The sequence below is a fragment of the Amblyomma americanum genome, chromosome 7, assembly GCF_052857255.1.
Source record: "Amblyomma americanum isolate KBUSLIRL-KWMA chromosome 7, ASM5285725v1, whole genome shotgun sequence".
In the NCBI taxonomy this organism is placed as follows: domain Eukaryota; kingdom Metazoa; phylum Arthropoda; class Arachnida; order Ixodida; family Ixodidae; genus Amblyomma; species Amblyomma americanum.
In genome coordinates, this window is record NC_135503.1 from 21,317,580 (window position 1) to 21,339,468 (window position 21,889).

The following is a 21,889-nucleotide window of genomic DNA, read 5'->3' on the forward strand; positions in this document are numbered from 1 at the left end:
AAGGAAATGTAAAAGTTGATTTTTCAGGAAAGAAAACTGACGCTGGACTTCTCAACTGTACTGATCCGGAGTTCCCGGGTTCGAACCCGACCGCGGCGGCTGCATTTTTATGGAGGCAAAACGCTAAGGCGCCCGTGTGCTGTGCGATGTCAGTGCAGGTTAAAGATCCCCAGGTGGTCGAAATTATTCCGGAGCCGTCCACTACGGCACCTCTCTCTTCCTTTCTTCTTTCACTCCCTCCTTTATCCCTTCCCTTACCGCGCGGTTCAGGTGTCCAACGATATATGAGACAGATACTGCACCATTTCCTTTCCCGCCCAAAAAACCAATTATAATTATATTCTCAACTGCGGATTGAGAGGAGGGATGAAGGAAGCAGTGATAGAATGCAGAGAGAAAGAGGACCTTTAGCGAAATGCAGCGGATTATTATCGACTACCTGGGATGTGCACCGCCATCGCACGCCACACGCTTAGTTCCTAGCATTTCGCCGCCATAGAAACGCGGCCAACCCACGTGTCAACGCGAGAGCAGGCGAGTCTGGAAATACAGCTGCTCAGCAGACCATCGTGTCACAGAGCGGTGTGGCACACGGAAATTGCTCCATCCAACATCAAATAAAAAAAGAAAAATACAGGTTTTATACACTAGAAACAAAACAAAGAGGAAAGCTGCGGGTCTGTGCTCGTCGAAGCCGCATGTTACACGTGTACACATTTCAGAGTACGTGGACTGAGTGCGCGCGTCGTGTGTCTGGCCATGGCTTCTTCTCGAGCGGCGAAGTGCTTCTCCCTGTTCTTGTGTGCGCTGCCGTGCCTAGCCGGGCTTGTGATCAGCGCGGCAGCCCACGACCATGGCCATTCACACGACGAGAACTCCCGCACGCCGTCTAAAGCGTTCCAGTTTCGAGAAAGATGGGATGCCACCGACGTTGTACGTGACTTGGAGTGAGTACATTTTGGTACACTCTAGTATTCGCGACCTTTTCCAGGACGGAAGTGCGGGTGAATGTTAAATGGGTGAGCCATTTAACATGCAACACATAGATAGACATAAAACTAGGGGTCCCTCAAGGAAGCATATAACAGCTGTATCTTATCGGTATTCACGTATGGAGCAGAAACGTGAAGGCTAACGATAAGGGCTCAGCTCAAGTTAAGGAAAGCGCAGAGAGCTATGGAAAGAAAAATGGTAGGTGTAACGTTAAGAGACCGAAAGAGGGCAGAGTGGGTGAGGAAACAAACGCGGGTTAATGACATCCTAGTCGAAATCAAGAGGAAGAAGTGGGTTTGGGCAGGACATGTAATGTGAGGGCAACATAGCCGATGGCCGTTAAGGGTAATAGACTTGATTCCAAGAGAAGGCATCCGTGGAAGGAGGCGGCAGAAGGTTAGGTTTGCGGATGAGATTAGGAAGTTTTCGGGGATTTGGTGGCCGCAGCTGGCACAGTACAGGGTTAAGTGGAGAGGTATGGGAAAGGCCTTTGTCCTGCAGTAAACACAGCCAGGATGGTGATGATGATGAAGACTAGTGGTGCCTTCTAGTATATCCCAAGCAGCGCAGCCAACTAACAAAATATTGGAAATGAATGGTTTTACTCTGGCCCTTTGTAGGACCGTCCTTAACCAATACATTTCCAATATTTGGCCGATTACCTGTGCTGCTTGGGATATGTCCCGTTAGAAACTCCTCTGCTAGCCACGACAGACTACACCGCAAAGTTCCTCGGGACGCGTTGCACTCAGTTTTTTTCTTTTCATGTACATAGCTTTATAAGGAACTTATTCACGGCGAAGGGGCGTTGCCCTCATTTTCTGGCAGTTCTTGTTTTTCAGATATTTCACGTGACAGACAGACTTGAATTTGAGCTTCATCAACGTGAGGTAGCCATATGGCGAGATGTAAAATAGGTGGCGTTAACGACCTGAGAATTTTGCAGAATATTTGAACCTTGCAGTTTTCTTAAAAAATATAACGAAGGCGTTTTAAGTTGAACTTAAACTCCGCTTTCTCTGCCGAATACGCGGAAAACACAGAAGTGCCAACGTTAGGCACGTGCTGCACAAATACGGTCAAGATTTCTTTCATTTTAAAGAAAGTTGACCTGTGATCTCTTCAATGCAAATTTGCACTTTAGACTCTCCGTTCTTCACGAGGAATTTAAAGAAGCTGGAAAATTCAATGATCTTCAATACATATTTTTGAAACCGGAGATATATTTTTAAAAATGCGAACTGTATGGGTTGGAGCGCCTAAACGAGCATAGTTGTTATCTCATATTTAATACTACGCGGTGCTGCTGTATAAGTAAGACGAAGAGAGCTCCCGGGACAGGTGTCAGTTTTACTTGGCAGCAATTAACGTTACTTAACGCTGATTAAAGACCTTAGTTATGTGTGTTCGACAGAATATGTGCGTCTCTTTTCTCTTCTGCACAATTTAATTTACGAAATCAAGATACCAATTATTCTGATATGCATATATTTTTGGGAAGCGCTTAATAAGGAATGAGGGCACAAATTATTATTTTGCTTCTGACGACCACAAAATTAGGACTGCGCCTATTTTTATATATGCAACAATCTTCATCCAAATTGAGTTTGGAATTGCGAGCATCGCCATTTCTATAGCACCACGTAAGAACGCTTCTAAATAATCTCTAATGATCGAAGCACGAGAATAGGTTAATGGTTTGGGCCTTTTTGCTACAGATACACACAGCCGCGACCCGAACAACCTTTCGCACTTCTGTTGTTCTGTGACGCAGGCACATTAAAGAAGACCTGGCCGCTCTTGTGGACATGCAGAAAGCTGGGGAAATGACGGCGGAAGAAATCACATTTTATTTCTTTCGGTAAGCCTGCTTCTTTCCCACACGTTATGCCTGCAGTTGAGACGACAGTGTCGTCATTGGTGCTGCAACGCACACGTCGGGCTCGCTCCTTACACCTGCGCTGAACGCAAGATAAGAGCTATCAGTAGGGGCAATGACCTCTTGATTACGTCTCTGCGGCCCCGACTAAGCACATGGAAGCACTAATTGCTTTCTCTGGCGGCTGCCGAGAAAAATGCTCTGTTCAACTCCAATGCACGCCCTCTTATACCCAGAGCTCAATAATCTTACCTTTCGAGAAATTTTCTGTAGGGTCCATGTACCGAAATCCGTCTGTGCTGATTGGGTCAAAGTCCTCAAGTTAGATGACCGTCGCGACGCCAGCGGTGAAGATTGCAAACTCCGTTCAAGTCATAAACTCCGTCATTGTTGGTAAGAGGAAAAGGGCCTGGCAACAAAATCAGTGAAACAAATGCAGTAACAAAAATCTATAGATAATAGAGGCCTAAGGATAAACTATGAGGTAAAAGAAGCAAAAATGCCGTATCTGAACTCTTTTTAAGATAATGACGGCAGACGGCGACAGCCTTTATCTGCCGCTTCCAGATGGCACTCTCGTACAAAACTCTGCAAAGTGGCCATTTCGACTAGTCGCATTTTAACGCGACAGCGTTAAGGAACTCGTGTCGCAGAAAGCAGGTGTCGTCGGCGTCTTTGGCCGTGAACGAAAAATGGCTCATCTCGGTAGACACCTGAACCGCGCCGTAAGGGATGGGCTTTTTTCCTTCCCTTACGGCGCGGTACGGATGTCCAGCGAGAATTGTGAGGCTGGCGTCATTTCCTTTACCCGCCGCGGTGGCTCAGTGGTTAGCGCGCTCGGCTACTGATCCGGAGTTCCCGTGGTTCGAACTCGACCACGGCGGATCCGTTTTTATGGACGAAAAACGCTAAGGCGCCCGTGTGCTGTGCGATGTCAGCGCACGTTTAAGATACCCAAGTGGTCGAAATTATTCCGGAGCCCTCCACTACGGCACTTATCTTCCTTTCTTCTTTCACTCCCTCCTTTACCCCTCCCTTATGAAGCTGTTCTGGTGTCCAACGATATATGAGACATATTGCGCCATTTCCTTTCCCCCAAAACCACTTATTATTATTATTATTATTATTATTATTATTATTATTATTATTATTATTATTATTATTATTTCCTTTCCTTAAAACCAATTTTCATTTCAATATCCTTCCCTTACGACCCGGTTTGGGTGTCCACCGAGATATGTGAGACAGGCGTCCTTTCCTTAAATTGTCCAACGGGCCACGCGTCGCGCCGAATTGGCGTTCACCTTCCGTGGAATTCTTGGCAGGGCTGCAACGCGCTGTCGCGTCTCACTCTTAAAGACGAAGCTTAAGCGTCTCGGCTACTGATCCGGAGTTCCCGTGTTCGAACCCGACCGCGGCGGCTGCGTTTTTATGGAGGCAAAACGCTAAGGCGCCCGTGTGCTGTGCGATGTCAGTGAACGTTAAAGATCCCCAGGTAGTCGAAATTTTTCCGGAGTCCTCGAGTCCTGAACTTAGGCTGCTTTTTTCAGGGGTAAATTCTCTGAAAAAAAAAATACATTTTTTAACACAACAGACTGCGATGGACGCCGAGAATCAGGCATTAAGACGGTGTCTTCCCAAGCAAAGTTTGCAGCCGGCCAACCATTTGCTTGTGCGCGTCACTCGGTTTGAGGAGCTCGGAAATTGTACAGGCCGACATAAGCTGCCGAGCACGTCGGCATTAGCCTGGTCACCGACTCCGGGAGGACCACGCAGGCCTACTGGGTGCGAACTAGGCCACCGCTAATCGAATGAGCCCACAGGCTGGCTGTGTTCTGGACCGAGCATGGCTAGTCGACCGTTCCCCCTTTCTCGGCTTGCACCTTCTTTATAGGTGGCCCCCTTAAGCAGCCTCGCCTAGGGTGCTTCGATTAGCCAGCGCCGCTTCCAGGGTGAAGACACCGCTCCCGACGGGGGCATGTTGGGTCTCACTCTCCCGTTCAGTTGCATCGAGCGCAATGCGGCGGCGCGCCGTTTCGAAGAAAAAAACTGCATCTGCCGCGAGGAATTCAGAAAATTTGGTGTTCTACCTTGACAGAGTGGTGCCAGAAATAGTTTAAACAGTGAATCAGAGGCAGTTACTCTAAAGTAGACTATCTTTCGCAGCTAATCTGCCGATAAAGTCGGCGCCTTATGAACAGTCGGTGCACTCAAGCGTGTTGGTTCTCTTCTGTAGCGTTTATTTTCCGCAGTGTTCCTTCATAACAGCTTTCTTAAAACTTGCGTAGCATATTCCAGTGCAACCTTTTGACCCGAGTACTCTCCACTTCATTTACTTTTCCAACAATCAGGATTACTTACTTCGAGCCGCAGTTGTATATTGGCCAAAGACTGCCATTCAGGCAGCCTTTCGTTCGCCATGAAATCAATGCGAGAAGGTGCGTTCCATGGCTGCTAATTTAAATAATTATGAGGATGCAAAGATAAGTAGTGCATTATCCATCCGTCCCAAGCAGAAATTGTTCTGGAAAGCAAGCGTTTAGCATGCCTTTACCTCTTATACTTTGATGTTTACTGTTGTTCACGCAGTCTGGCTTGACCTGCGATTGGCAATTTTTTCGGCGGGCGCTGTCACGAACAAAGCCAAATAGACGGGTCATTTCAATAGTGCGGGAATAACACCCGGGAACACAACAGACCCTCATAACTTGGTCTCTGACTGCTACATCACGCACACTACGAGCTCACTTGAAGCAAAGGGGCGTGGCCCGTTTCCGCCTCGGTTTTGCAAGTTCTGTGCCTTCTCCGCCGCCTTTCTTCTTCCGATTAGAAGCACGTCGTCGTCGTTACGCGTCGCGGCCTTTCTTCTTCCGATTACAGCAGCCTCGGTGCATATCGCACGTTCTGCACCACGCTGTCAAAAGTCGCTTGTTTTGACCACCAGACCACAAGCGCTTGCACTGATGACGTAGGCCAAGAAAGCTAAAGGCGAGTGCTAAAACCTGCCAGGCCACATCAAAAGTTGCCGAGCGGCTTTGGCTTCACAACCTGATCACAAAAACGTTTCGCAATAAGGCAGCCGTATTATTTATGCGCTCTTGCGGGTAAGCGGGTATGCGAAGCTCTCGTCGCAGCTTTTTGTTCAATTTATCATTTCTTTTATCTTAATGCCACGAAGGCAGGAAGGCTCTCCTCTCTCCTTCTTTGCGCCAGCTCACTACGAATATCCTGGCGCCAAACCTAACTACTGTGCGTCAGTAAGCAAAGAAGCCGTAGCTGCGTGACGCGAACGCAAGGCGGTTTTTTTTTCTCCGGTAACGGTTTATTTTCCTTCCTTTTCGTATCACTTTTAAAGAAACTACCTGGGGAAAAAAAAGACTTTTCATTGCCCTCACGCAGCCACATCAGTAAAATTCATCACGCGTGTTTCTGGACAACCATATCCTGTAGATTACTTTTTTTTTCCTCTTTTGATGACAGCAGCAGCAGGGATGGGCGAAACGCAAAGGCGCCCGTGTGCTGTGTGATGTCAGTGAATGTTAAACATCCCCAGGTAATCGAAATTATTGGGGAGGCCTCCACTACGGCACCTCTTTCTCTCTTCTTTTACTCCCACCTTCCTTCCTTCGCTTACGGCAGATATGTGAGACAATTACAGCGCCATTTCCTTTCCTCAAAAAACAATTCTCAATCTTTTCCTTTGTTGCTCCGGCTCCTCTTTCTTAGTTTACCCTGGCAGGGACAATGGTATGGAAAATAAATAGTTATCAGGGGCTGATTTTGTGAGGCCGCTTTTTGCATCAGTCGCTTTTGATGATTTTTCCTTGTTTTGAAAGGAAACAGAAATTGTTTAGTAAAATTTGTCTACGAATAAAGCGGCTTAATCACTACGAATTAGGAAGATGCCATCGCATCGCATCATCAGTCTACGTGTAGTCAACACCATCCAAAGGGAAACGCAACCATTTGTATTGTCTTGTTGCGGTACAAGCCACTAAGGAAAGCAGTTCAGAAAATATGACCATTTGTCTTCAGACGTGTCCTCAGCTTTCTACTCCAGAGCAGTGAGGTGACAGATTTCTTGAAAGAGAAATTTGACATTATTACGTGGAATTTGTCTTATACGGTGCAGAAACAAGACAAAGACACTTCAGAAAATGTTGGGAAGTGAATGTTGACTACGCAAAAATATTATATTTGGCAGGACATGCATGCTCCGCGCTGCTTTGTATACAAGGGAAACTTGGGGCTTTGGGAGCAGTCTTTACGTTCAAAACAACAAAGGCAGCATAATTATATGGAATTCGGTGACTGTAATATCGTCCATGTTATCCTATCAAGGAAAACGAAATAACTTCTGTCCTTTTTAAGTGCAGCCGTTGACTTAAAAACACAGCAGTCTGTCATAACTTTTCGTTTGTCGTGTAGTCAGAGCGAATGCATCATGCATAAAATACTCTCAAAACTGCAAGAACACTACTATCACGAGTGAAACAAATATGTACGGTCTATTTCCAGATAAGTAGCATTATTACAGTCGCCACGCGACCGCACAGAAACCGTGCCAGACGCATAGCGCACTGCACGCAACTGACGCGTGAGACCCAACATAATAATAATAATAATAATAATAATAATAATAATAATAATAATAATAATAATAATAATAATAATAATAATAATAATAATAATAATAATAATAATAATAATAATAATAATAATTGGTTTTTGGGGAACGGAAATGGCGCAGTATCTGTCTCATATATCGTTGGACACCTGAACCGCGCCGTAAGGGAAGGGACAAGGGAGGAAGTGAAAGAAAAAGGGAAGAAGGAGGTGCCGTAGTGGAGGGCTCCGGAATAATTGCGACCACCTGGGGGTCTTTAACGTGCACTGACATCGCACAGCACATGGGCGCCTCAGCGTTTTTCCTCCATAAAAACCAGCCGCCGCGGTCGGGTTCGAACCCGGGAACTCCGGATCAGTAGTCGAGCGCCCTAACCACTGAGCCACCGCGGCGGGTGGACCCAACATGCCGCTGCGAGGGGATAACGGCGGCGCGGGGTAGTACAAAGGGTGTCCCCACCCTGAAAGCGGAGGCGAGCGAGCATCCAGGCACCCTAGCCTCGCCTCCATTGACTGGAGACTGCGTAGTTGACGCATGCGTGAACGGTGTGACTGTCTGATAGCCTGCCGCCGTGGTAGACTATGATACAGTCGAATTGAGTTCCACTAAATGGAATGGCATTCCTAATGATGCTAAAATTAGTAATTTTTCACAATCACTCAAAATGTTCTTGCTGAGTCCGCAAATTTGAGGATGGTGAGTGTGTAAACTTTGCCCCAAAATGATTTTACAAAATTGTTGTCGCGGTAAGGTTATTATGTAGAAAAAATGCCCGCATGAAACCCAAATGTATATACGGATATATTTTTAGAAAATGGATGTGCAAAAAGTATGTTGTGATTTTATTATTTTGAATTTACTCATGTTACAAGTGTTCTCTCCACGTGCTTCATTTGCAAGCTATCTTTGTGATGGACCCGACACTTGCCTTGGCAATGGGACCAGTGCCATTGTAGATAGTTTGATTGTACTTATTTCAGTGTTAAAATAAAAAAAGAGGATAAAGGTAGCACTGATGGGAGCTGCACGAGTGAATTGCTCGATATACTTCTTACCACTTGGATACATACTGACAGGGTACATATTTTCATAGTGTTCCTAGGTGGCAGTATAGTTGCATATAGTTAAGTATACCGTGTACGTAGACGAGTACGTTCTCGTTTAACTCTAAGGCCCGACAGTTCAAAACTTAAAAGAAAGGGCCCACAGAAGAAAGTTCACTTAACAAAACACGTTGTGGGGCTAGTTGGTGAAGCATAGTTTCTCGAAGTTCTTTATAGTGCTAAAAAAAAAAAACAAGGACACAGGAAGAAGTACACAGGACACAGCGCCCGTCCTGTGTTCTTCCTGTGTCCTTGTTTTTTTTTTCTGTAGCGCTATAAAGAACTTCGAGAAACTATAGTTCGAAACCTGCCAACTCTAACAGAAATATTCGAGCAGGCAGCCGACAGTAGATGGCGCGATACTTGGCGAAAGCAACTATGCACACTACTCTTGACGTAATTTATTGTGATGCAGTTCGAATTAAACAACACGGCTTCCCACACCCCTGGCATATGACAGGCTTTAAGTTAATTGCAACAAGAAATTTATGCATCCTAGAACAGATTTTGGCACCCCCGAAGGCGGAGAATGAAATAAAAAAATGGCTAAACTACGCAACGGCACAGTTAAACAATCGGCGTGATTCGACGGCCGGTTTTTTTTTTATATCGACGGCGAGCTTCCCCAGCACAAACACGATGAGCGTTATTTTAATTTGTTTTGTATTGCCTTTAAGACCGGAAAAGCTCTGCTGGTCCGGGGCGAGCCATGGAAAGAAAAATAATAGGTGTAACATTAAGAGACCGGAAGTGAGAAGAGTGATAACAAGCGCCATTAACAAGAGTCATTAACAAGCGCGGGTTAACGAGATCCTGGTCAAAATAAAGAGAAAGAAATTGGCTTGGGCAGGGCATGTTATGCGAAGGCAAGATAACCGCTGGTCCTTGAGGGATAACAGAGTAGAATCGAAGTCAAGCGTCGCAGGGGGCGGCAGAAGGTTAGGTAGGCGGATGAGATTAAGAAGTTTGCAGGCTGCCGTGGCGCAGAGGCTAACTCGAACCCGGGCTCCTTTCGTTAGCGTGTTCGAGCCTTCGGGCTGAGGAAAGATGGAAGCTTGAACTTTGGGAACACAAAAACAAGCGGAATTTATGGCACTTTGACATATGAACAAAAAGCAAACAGACAAAAATTACGAGTTCATGCATCGAGCGACTCGATGAGCCTTGTCGCCAGGGCCCAGAGTGTCCTTCCTCACTCAGCACGCTCCTTAAATACCCTAAGGTTCCGCCCCTTCATCAGGTGGTGGAGAATCCAACACGAGGCACTTTTCTCCAAGATGGGAAAAGTTGCACAGCACTGTAACAAGCGGAGTCACTCGTTGCAGACTCGACCCGTGGGAACGGGCGAGGAGAAATCGCAACCCCGCTGCTATTTCCTACAGAGGCGCAAGCGGCTCTGTGTTCCCGAACAGACAGGTGGTCCTTGCGGCGCCGCGTGCCTCAACTGCGGCGAGCTCTCTGTGGTATGGCCAGCTCCTGATGGACACGGCTAATTACTTGACGGCGCCGTCCTTTTATTCCCCCGTCGTCTCTCCGTCGTCGGTCGCTGCCCCCTTACCGAGAAGGAGTCAAAGGGAAGGTCATTCTCACCGAGCGAAGCGTGAGAAACGTTCCGCAGGCTCATTCTCACCGCAGCACACTTCTTTGGGGCCGTTGACCACTTGACACCGTCGAAGTCGCCACCGCTGTCGCCGCCACCGTGGTCACCCCGTTCGAGGGACTCTGCGTCTTAGTCCACTTCGGCTGGTGTGCATCCTGTTCATAACAAGACATAGGGTGCGCGCAGCTGGCAAAGGACAGAGTTAATTGAAGAAACATGGGAGAGGCCTTTGCCCTGATGTGGGCGTAGTCAGGCTGATGATGATGGCGATGATGATGATGAGATGCCATTGCAGAGGCAGAAGTAGCGCATGCAGAAGTTGGTTGTCTCTCAATTGTAACTTATCTCCCCTGGACTCGTGTTGATTCACTACTTCGATTAGTTTCTGTCCTTGATTCCGAATACGCCCTCAGGCTGGACGTTGGCTCTTTACTTCTTGGCAGTCTTGCGCTTCCCGCGGGCGCTTACACGAGTCCCAGAGGGCCTCATTTTCTTGCCAGGCTTCCTCGCCGAGCTGCTTTCTGAGGACACGCTAGTTGAGTGACGTCGCCGCTTTCCCGTCCGCTTGCCGTGGCCGCTGCTGCTCGACGCGCGTGAAGTTCCCGACCGACGGCGCCTCCGGCCGTGTCTCCTGGAAGCGATGCTGCTGTCAGAGGACGTTGAGTTGGCTCGGCGGCGAGATCTGGAGCGGCGCCTTCCTCCAGCGCTGCTGTGCGACTCGCGTCGACTCCTTCCGCTGCGCCTTTTGCCACCTGCGGTGCTTCTCGATCGGCGGCGGGTGCGAGTACCTCGCTTTGCCCCGTGGCTACCGGATGAAGACACATTTTCGGAGCGGCGCCTCCTCCTGTCCTTGGGCTTGCTTGTGGGTGAGATGCTTGGCGAGCGGCACTCACGTCGAGTGGCCACAGTCCTGACACGACGCCTGGACCTCCCGCAGTCCACACCGCTAGGCAGATGTTGCGCGCCTTCCGTCTTTCCAGCAGCTGCCGGTTTTGGCAAAGGGGCCGCGGCTGTAGATCCAGCGCCATGTGGCGCACTCTCCTGTTGTTCCTGGGGGAGCCCCTCAGACGCGCTCACCTCGGTGCTTTAGTAGTAGTCGCCTCCTGTGGACCAACGCTGACCACGTCTGAATGAGCGGCTTTCGGAGGTGCTCGCCTCGTAGCCGCTTTGACGTCTTCGATTTCAAGTGGGGCCGACTGCTGTGTCGATGGTTCCCTCGAATGCGGCGGTGCTGGTTCGGTCGATGCGCGTTCCCGCTGCGCGTGCATGTGCCGCCATCTGTCAGTCCGAGCGCGCGAGCGAGAGGCAACCAACTTCTTCCTCTACTAATACCTGCACTACCTCTGCTTCTACAATGCCATGTATCAGTATTTTATATTTTTGTTGATAGCAGTGATAAAAGGGCAATAAAAGGACATCTTTTGCGACGTCCGCGTGCGCTGCCTTTTCACTTTTTATTTCGTTTCTTCACCCACCCGAAGAGGAAGCCTTGGCTGAGCTCCCTCTCAGCTAGGACTGGGTTGAATTGAGTTGAGTTGAGTTGAGTGGTTGTAAACTACCGGTGGGATTAGCCTTGCAATTGCTGCCGGCAATTGCTCCACCGTAGCGACACTTAAATAGAAATCACAGAAACACTGTCCGCAAAAACCCAAATCGACACTCCTGAGGTCACCATGTGGAGGCCAAATCCGTGTCCTGCAGGTAAAGTAGAAGAAGGCGAGAAGCATCCCTTCTACTTGACTGGCTCCCGCGCGGGAAAACAATGTCCTGAAGAGAACTGTGAGGAACTCCTGCCTTCTTGAGGGATCCGAATAACACAGCCCGTTCCGCGTTGTACAAAGTACAGCACAAGATGTAATGTTCTATGTCACCACACACACCACACGTTGAACACAATGGTGACAACGCTAGGCCAGTCTTATACATCCACGCCGGCGTACGAGCAGAATCCGTGCGAACGCGGTGCAGCAAAGTGGCTTGGTACCTTTTGAGACCCTTGGTCACACATGGCTGATGAGGAGAGCTCCACAAAGAACTAAAGTGGCACAACACTGGACTGGGTTCTGAGCTGCAACAGTGTGTTCCGATTTTCTTTCTGCAGTTCTTCCCTTCTATCTCGCAACTCCTCCTCTTCATTTGTTATCTAATCTTCTCTCCTGGCCGCTTCGATCAGTGACTTTGGACGGGCTTCATCCACGAGACCGCTCGAGGTGGGTTTTGTATAACGGCCCACCCCGTAAAACGGAAAAGCTGCTTAGCAAGACCACTGCCGGATGAGAGGGCCTATAATCTCCTCTTGGAGAGAGCTGGAGGAGATGGGTTTTAGGGAAAGGACACTGACATGCTTGAAGTGGGTACATGAATTAGGTAGGGACTGGGGGCAGCATGCAATTTTAAATTAACCCTTCTAAAGTCGAGCTCCTTCTAGGTCTCCAAAGAGAGCGAGCGCTTGCTCTTTGACAAATACGCAACCCTTGGCCTCCAAGCGTACTCCGATCATGGAACGTCCGCCGGAGTCTCGGAGCCTCTGACGCAGAGAACCCTAGCATTCGTTATGTGGGTGTCTATAAAAAACAAGTGCTTCGGCCTGCACCATCGAAGTTTAGCAGGATATAGAGGACCCTAACAGGGGCCACGATCTGGGGGCTTGAACTTTGGAAAAATAAAAACAAGCGCGTTTAATGGCACTTTGAAGAAACTTATTTTCATATGGACAAAAAGCAAGCAGACAAAAATAAGTAGTTCAAGCTTCGAGCGACTGGATGAGTCTTGTCGCTAGGGCCCAGAGGGTCCTTTCTTACTCAACACGCAACTTAAATCCCCTAAGGTTCCGCCCCTTCATCAGGCAGTGGCCAATCCAACACGAGGCCCATTTCTCTAAGTTGGGAAAAGTTGCACACCACTGTAGCAAGCGGAGTCACTCGTTGGAGACTCGAACAGTGGGAACGGGAGAGGAGAAATCTCAAGACCGCTGCTGTTTCCTACAGTGGTGCAAGCGGATCTGTGTTCCCGGACAGACATGTGGTCCTTGCGTCGCCGCGGGCCTCAACTGCGGCGAGTTCTGTGGTAAGGCCGGCTCCTGATGGACACGGCTAATTACTTGACGGCGCCGTCCTTCTATTCCCCCGTCGTTTGTCCGTCGGCGGTCGCTGCCCCCAGGCGTCCTTTACCGGGAAGCAGTCAAAGGGAAGGTCATTCTCACCGAGTGAAGCGTGAGAAAAATTCCGCAGGCTCATTCTCAGCGCGGCACCCTTCCTTGGGGCCGTCGGTCACTTGACACCGTCGAAGTCGCTGCCGCTGTCGCCGCCACCGTGGTCACCCCGGTCAAGGGAGTCTGCTTCTTAGTCCACTTCGGCTGGTGTGCATCCCATTCATAACAAAGGCATAGGGTGGGCGCAGCTGGCAAAGGACAGGGTTAATTGGAAAGACGTGGGAGTCCCTCCAGTGGGTGTAGTCAGGCTGATGATGGTGATGATGATGATGGTGACATACCATTCTAGAAGAAGTAGCGCATGCATTGCAAGAGGCAGCAGTTGGTTGCTTCCCAATTGTTCCCTTTCTCACCAGGACTTGTGTTGGTTCACTCCTTCGAATTAGCTCCTGTGCTTGAGGCCCAATTCGCTCCCAGGCTGCACGTTGGCTCGTTACTTCTTGGCAGTCCCGCGCTTCCCACGGGTGCTTCCGCGGGTCCCAGAGGGCCTCGTTTTCTTTCGAGGCTTCCTCGCCGAGCTGCTTTCTGAGGACACGCTAGTTGAGTGACGTCGCCGCTTTCCCGTCCGCTTGCCGTGTCCGCTGCTACTCGACGAGCGTGAAGTTCCCGACCGGCGGCGCCTCCGGCTATGGCTCCTGGAAGCGCGGCTGCGGTCGGAGGACGTTGAGTTGGCTCGGCGGCGATTTCTGGAGCGGCGCCTTCCTCCAGCGCTGCTGTGCGACTCGCGTCGACTCCTTCCGCTGCGCCTTTTGCCACCTGCGGTGCTTCTCGATCGGCGGCAGGTGCGAGTACCTCGCTTTGCCCCATGGCTACCGGTTGAAGACACATTTCTGGACCGGCGCCTCCTCCTGGCCTTGGACTTGCTTGTGGGTGAAATGCTTGGCGAGCGGCCCTGACGCCGAGTGGCCACAGTCCTGACACGACGCCTGGACCCCCCGCAGTCCACACCGCTAGGCAGATGTTGCGCGCCTTCCGTCTTTCCAGCAGCTGCCGGTTTTGGCAATGGGGGCGCGGCTGTAGATCCAGCGCCATGGAGCGCACTCTCCTGTTGTTCCAGGGGGAGCCCCTCAGACGCGCTCACCTCGGTGCTTTAGTAGTAGTCGCCTCCTGTGGACCAACGCTGACCACGTCTGAATGAGCGGCTTTCGGAGGTGCTCGCCTCGTAGCCGGTTTTAAGTCTTCGATTTCAAGTGGGGCCGACAGTTCCGTGGATGGTTCCCTCGACTGCGGCAGTGCCGGTGTCGGTCGATGCGCGTTCCCGCTGCGCGTGCATGTGGCGTCGTCTGTCAGTCCGAGCGCGCGAGCGAGAGGCAACCAACTTCTTCCTCTACGAATGCATGCACTACCCCTGCTTCTACAATGCCATGTATCAGTATTTTATATTTTTGTTGATAGCACTGATAAAGTGGCAATAAAAGGACACCTCTTGCGACGTCCGCGTGCGCTGCCTTTTCGCTTTTTATTTCGTTTTTTCACCCACCCGAAGAGGAAGTCTTGGCTGAGCTCCCTCTCAGCTAGGACTGGATTCTGAGCTGCAGCGCTGCAGCCGCTCGATAGGAGAGTGAAGCGCAGAACCGATTAGACCTTCACGGCTCCAAAGCGAGTGTCGGGGGGAATCCTTGCGCTTATCTCTTGTCTCAATATCTCTGTCAGCAACAGTGTGTTCAGATTTTATCTCTCCAGTTCTTTCCTTCTTTCTCCCAACTCCTTCTCTCCATTTGTTATCTCATATTTGTCTCCTGGCCGCTTCGATCGGTGACTTTTGACGGGCTTCATCCACGCGACGGCTCGAGGTGGGTTCTGTATAACGGCTCACCCCATAAAAGTGAAAAGCTGCTTAGCGAGACCACTGCCGAGGGAGAGGGCCTATAAGCTCCTCTTGGAGAGAGCTGGAGGAGATGGGCTTTAGGGAAAGGACATTGACATGCTTGAAGTGGGTACGTGAATTAGGTAGGGACTGGGGACAGCATGGAATTTTTAAATTGATCCTGATAAAGTCGAGCTCCTTTTAGGTATCGAAAAGGAGCGAGCACATGGTCTTTGACAAATACGCAACCCTTGGCCTCCAAGCGTACCCCCATCTTCATAGAACGTCCGCCGGAGTCTCGGAGCCTCTGACGCAGAGAACCCTAGCATTCGTTATGTGGGTGTCTATAAAAAACAAGTGCTTCGGCCTGCACCATCGAAGTTTAGCAGGATATAGAGGACCCTAACAGGGGCCACGATCTGGGGGCTTGAACTTTGGGAAAATAAAAACAAGCGCGTTTAATGGCACTTTGAAGAAACTTAATTACATATGGAGAAAAAGCAGACAGACAAAAATAAGGAGTTCAAGCTTCGAGCGACTGGATGAGTCTTGTCGCTAGGGCCCAGAGGGTCCTTTCTTACTCAACACGCAACTTAAATCCCCTAAGGTTCCGCCCCTTCATCACGCGGTGGCCAATCAAACACGAGGCACATTTCTTTAAGTTGGGAAAAGTTGCACAGCACTGCAACAAGCGGAGTCACTCGTTGCAGACTCAAACCGTGGGAACGGGCGAGGAGAAATCTCAAGTCCGCTGCTGTTTCCTACAGTGGTGCAAGCGGCTCTGTGTTCCCGGACAGACATGTGGTCCTTGCGGCGCCGCGGGCCTCAACTGCGGCGAGCTCTGTGGTAAGGCCAGCTCCTGATGGACACGGCTAATTACTAGACGGGGCCGTCCTTTTAGTCCCCCGTCGTTTGTCCCTCGGCGGTCGCTGCCCCCAGGCGTCCTTTATCGGGAAGCTGTCAAAGGGAAGGTCATTTTCAGCGAGCGAAGCGTGAGAAAAATTCCGCAGGCTCATTCTCAGTGCGGCACCCTTCTTTGGGGCCGTTGGCCACTTGACACCGTCGAAGTCGCCGCCGCTGTCGCCGCCACCGTGGTCACCACTGTCGAGGGAGTCTGCGCCTTAGTCCACTTCGGCTGGTGTGCATCCCATTCATAACAAAGGCATAGGGTGGCGCAGCTGGCAAAGGACAGGGTTAATTGGAAAGACGTGGGAGTCCCTCCCGTGGGTGTAGTCAGGCTGATGATGGTGATGATGATGATGACATACCATTCTAGAAGAAGTAGCGCATGCATTACAAGAGGCAGCAGTTGGTAGCTTCTCGATTGTTCCTTTTCTCCCCAGGACTCGTGTTGGTTCACTCCTTCGAATTAGCTGCTGTGCTTGATGCCAAATTCGCTCCCAGGCTACACGTTGGCTCATTACTTCTTGGCAGTCCCGCGCTTCCCACGGGTGCTTCCGCGGGTCCCTGAGGGCCTCATTTTCTTGCCAGGCTTCCTCGCCGAGCTGCTTTCTGAGGACACGCTAGTTGAGTGACGTCGCCGCTTTCCCGTCCGCTTGTCGTGGCCGCTGCTGCTCGACGAGCGTGAAATTCCCGACCGGCGGCGTCTGCGGCCATGGCTCTTGGAAGCGCGGCTGCGGTCGGAGGACGTTGAGTTGGCTCGGCGGCGAGATCTGGAGCGGCGCCTTCCTCCAACGCTGCTGTGCGACTCGCGTCGACTCCTTCCGCTGCGCCTTTTGCCACCTGCGGTGCTTCTCGATCGGCGGCGGGTGCGAGTACCTCGCTTTGCCCCGTGGATACCGGTTGAAGACACATTTCTGGACCGGCGCCTCCTCCTGGCCTTGGGCTGGCTTGTGGGTGAGATGCTTGGCGAGCGGCCCTGACGCCGTGTGGCCACTGTCCTGACGCGACGCCTGGACCCCCCGCAGTCCACACCGCTTGGCAGATGTTGCCCGCCTGCCGTCTTTCCAGCAGCTGCCGGTTTTGGCAAAAGGGGCCGCGGCTTTTGATCCAGCGCCATGTGGCTCACTCTCCTGTTGTTCCTGGGGGAGCCCCTCAGACGCGCTCACCTCGGTGCTTTACTAGTAGTCGCCTCCTGTGGACCAACGCTGACCACGACTGAATGAGCGGCTTTCGTAGGTGCTCGCCTCGTAGCCGGTTTGACGTCTTCGATTTAAACTGGAGCCGACTGTTCCGTCGATAGCTCCTTTGACTGCGGCGGTGCCGGTGTCGGTCGATGCGCGTTCCCGCTCCGCGTGCATGTGGCGTCATCTGTCAGTCCGAGCGCGCGAGCGAGAGGCAACCAACTTCTTCCTCTACTAATGCATGCACTACCTCTGCTTCGACAATGCCATGTATCAGTATTTTATATTTTTGTTGATAGCACTGATAAAAGGGCAATAAAAGGACATCTGTTGCGACGTCCGTGTGCGCTGCCTTTTCGCTTTTTATTTCTTTTCTTCGCCCACCCGAAGAGGAAGTCTTGGCTGAGCTCCCTCTCAGCTAGGACTGGATTCTGAGCTGCAGCGCTGCAGCCGCTCTAAAGGAGAAACAGAAGCGATTAGACCTTTGCGGCTCCGAAGCGAGTGGCGGGCGGTATCCCTTCTTTTATATCTTGTGTCAAACTCTCTGCCGGCAACGGTGTCTTCAGATTTTCTCGCGCCACTTCTTCCCTTCTTTCTCCCATCTCCTCCTCTCCATTTGTTATCTTTCTCTCTTGGCTGCTTCGATCGGGGACCTTGGACGGGCTTCATCCACACGACAGATCGAGGTGGGGTCCATATAACGGCTCACGCCGAAAAGGGAAAATCTACTTAGCGACACTGCCGGTGAAGGGCCCCTATAATCACTCCTGGGACAGAGCTGGAGGCATGCAGGGAAAGGAAATTGGAAAGCTGGAAGTGGGTGCGGGAATCAGGTGGCACTGGGGACAGCTTGGGATTTTTAAATTGATCCGGATAAAGTCGAGCTCCTTTACAGGCCTCCAAAGAGGCCGAACACTCGCTTTTTGATAAATACATGGTCCTTCGCCTCCAAGCGGACTCCCATCACCATAGAACGTTCGCGGGGCTCTCTAACGCTGAGAACTTAGAGCATTCATTATGTGGGTGACTTAAAAAGGCGTGCACTGAAGTATAGCAGACTGTAGAGGGCACTAACCGGGACCGCGATCTGGCGTCCCCGCCCCTGAGGCAGATTCCCCCACCCCGACCTTTCTCGACTACTGAATGCCAGTTTTTCCACCGGCCCCTAGGCTGCTAAGCTCTTACCCAAGCTATTTCCGCATGCGCAAGCGCTCCTTCGCAGTGTTCAGGTCCGACAATTCAGCAGCTTTGTAACGCAGAGATCACCTTCTCCTTGCTGTCCTTTGATACCTTTGTTCCTCCTCTCCAGCACCTACAGAGATACAGATTACCTTTCGGATGCGCATCACTAACGATGATGAACCTTTTCCTCACAATACACATTGAGGTCAGGAGATGCGGAGTAGCGCGTCAAGTTCACAGCATGTAGTTCCAATGCCACCTTGTCACCGTGCATGATCGCCATTCTTTGCAGCATACACGACTTTGACGACAACAAAATGCTGGATGGACTCGAGATGATGGCTGCCATGCGGCACACGATTGAACACGGATTCGCTCCTAACGTGGAGTATCAAAGCATCGACAACCTTATCAGTGAGTACCTTGACGGATGCCCACATCTGCACTAACAGGAGCGATGGAGCTCATCTGGAAATGAGATATTTCCTATCTGCACCCTTGGGATTTTAGCTTCGGGAGTTTTGTATGGTTTCTTAGAGTGTGTTACGAGTAGGAATAGCCAGAAAATGGCTAATAAAACATTCGTGAGTGGAGCATAAGTCAGCGTACACATTCCACATATATGACAAAAATTTAATTGATACATAAGGACATGCGTAAGGGAGCTTGTGTCCCCGTCCAAGGAGTAGAAAAAAATGGGATAAAAGAATTTAACAGAAAGGTGAGGCTAGTTTCCATAGAGTAAAACCATTTTTCGCAAAAATTTCTCCAGCAGTCTGTTTAAGCCTGGTAGGTTTGTTAGACAAGATCTGAATGGGCATCAATCGGCATACACACTTTGCGCCAGCCGTACAGAATTGCCGAGAGCTTCGGATATTTGACCTCGGCACATTCAAATAACACGCTGCTATCAACGTGGGAAAATTCAATACACCATGCAAACATTGCTGTAAGAAAACAGCGTCACGAAACTCTCGTCGTGTTGAGAGGGAAACAAGCTTTAGTTAAGACAATGTGGGGTTGTAGCCAAACTAGTATCGCGTGCCTAATTACCGATGATAGAAAATTCGAATAAGGCGCTTTACTACAGCACATTGAATCGCGACACACTGTGTAATTGTCAGAGTTCCAGCCAGTCTTCACAAAACAAGCTATTTGTACAGGAGCAAGAGGCAGTCTTTCAATCTAAAATTCCTTGTAGCACGTCTAATGATGGCCAACGCGTGACAACTCGAGCGTTTAACGTTGTTGACCTGGACTTTAAATGTCAGCTGCGAGTCTAGATGACCACCCATGTCGCGGACACCGTCAACACTGCGTCCAAGATTGCTACTTACATTGTAGTTTTACTCTGTTGGTTTCTCCCTTCTAGTGAAGGAAACATTAACGTTTCGTCACAGTTGAGCACAAGGGAGTTTCGCGCACAACATTCTCATACTGAATCTACATCTTTCCGTTATTCGTTACATTCAGATGTGGCGCCCACAGAGCAAAAAATTTTCAACTTTTTCAAAATGTTTATATCGCAGCCAAATTACCTAACGTTATCTTTGTCTTTCAGTTTACTGTTACCGTTGACCGTATTAAACATGGTCTGTTTAATATGGTTCCAAATGCTGTTGCACAAGCTAGAGGCATGTCGACAGAATTTTTTTTCGGGAGGGGCCCGAGGCAGTTTTTTAGGGTGAAGCACAGGGGGGGGGGGGGGGGGGGTATGGCGAAAATATATGAACAACGGTAATCGTATGCCATAGCGTTCACTTTTTGCGAACTTTTGCTAACTTAAAGTTCGGAATCTTCCATATGAGCGCGCATTGGTAGAAATATTCTATGTTTGGGGTGTCACTGAAATTCTTACTAACAAATGCCCTTCTTCCCCCCTTAACCTCACCCCCCACATTTTTTTTCTTCTTCCTCTAGCTCTCGTCGACGGAGCCCTGAAGCTCGACACGAACTACGACGGCTTCATTTCTTACCCAGAGCTGCGAGTAACTTTGGGAGAAAACAGGAACTAGTATGCGTAGCCATATGTAGTCAGGTTTCATATTCCAACCTTAATATTAAAGAGTGTTGTACTCGACATCACGCTTGGGAAAATAAAATGTTGCGCTTTTTTAGCTCACGAAATCTCGCTTTACCTTTTCTGGAGGACCCACTGCGGTGGCTCAAGGATTAAGGCGCTCGTCTACTGAGCCGGAGTACCCGGGTTCGAACCCGACCGCGGCGGCCGCGTTTCGATGGAGGCGAAACGCAAAAAGGCGCCCGTGTGCTGTGTCATGTCAGTGCACGTTAAAATCCCCCGGTTGTAGAAATTATTCCGGAGACCCCCTCTACGGCACCATTTTCTTCACAAGGTGATGGTGGTGGTGGTGGTGGTGGTAAAAACATTTATTAATTATGGAGAGAGGTGTTGGGGTCCGTGACCTGAAGGGTCACGCCCTTACAACCACTAGGTGGGGATGCCTGGTCAGGCACCCCATTGGCGGTTGCCGCAGCCCGGGCACGCTGCGTTAAGGCCCTTCGGGCCTGGAGGGTGCAGCAGCCGGACAGGGTCGCCTTCCAGTCCTCTCGGGTGGGGTTTGGGATAGGGGGTAGGGATGGGTTCTGCTGGCAGGCCCACACCATGTGGTAGGTGTCCGACACCTCCCCACAGTGAGAGCACCGCCCGTCGAATTGAGGATTGAAATGCTTTAGAGTTGCCGGGCACAGCATCGTGTTAGTGAGCAGGCGCAGGAGTACCCGCTCGTTGGCCTTCCCCAGCCCAGCGCAGCAACAAAACAGGGGGCAAACACAAGCGCTTGTGTGTGTCCCCTGTTTTGTTGCTGTGCTATGGATCATAATACCACTTTCTTCCTTTCTTCTTTCACTCCCTCCTTTATCCCTTCCCTTACGGCGCGGTTCGGGTGTCCACCGAGATATGGGAGACAGTTACTGCGTCATTTCCTTTCCTCAAAAACCAATGTCCGGGTGCTCTCAGGCCAGCCTTTCCTCCGTTATCAATGCCTCTCAGATCGGCTGAAAATGGCGAATCACGTCCTTTTTCTGTTCCTCTCTCCTGCCTTTTCCTGCTCTGGCCAAGCCTTTCAAGAGGTTCTAGATATTTCACTTGGCTCTAAGAGGGTCCACCGCACTGCGCCGCGTCGCGGAAGGTGTAGGAGGCGCAGCGCCGATTTAATCCAACCCAATCCGATGGAAAGTAATGCTTAGCTACTGGATATCTGCCGGAGTGACGTATCACGGACCAACCGGTGAGTAGCCAAGACCCTAACGGCGCTTTACAAGAGCACGCCGGCGCGCAGCGCATGGCGGATGACCGGTGAACGAGGCATCCACGCGGCTCCCGCTGGAAAGATGATGATCTAACAGGCATTGATATTAGAGGAGGCGCTGATCATGCGAACGC

General features: G+C 50.3%; 1 protein-coding gene across 1 annotated transcript; it reads left to right on the forward strand.

Moving 5' to 3' along the window:
• Positions 1-691: 691 nt before the first annotated feature.
• LOC144096986 (longistatin-like) lies at positions 692-20,619 on the forward strand. Its single transcript, XM_077629792.1, has 4 exons — positions 692-947; positions 2,768-2,854; positions 18,779-18,900; positions 20,407-20,619. Exons 1-4 carry the CDS (start codon positions 760-762, stop codon positions 20,499-20,501), a joined length of 492 nt encoding a protein of 163 aa, XP_077485918.1. The 5' UTR covers positions 692-759; the 3' UTR covers positions 20,502-20,619.
• Positions 20,620-21,889: the final 1,270 nt, after the last annotated feature.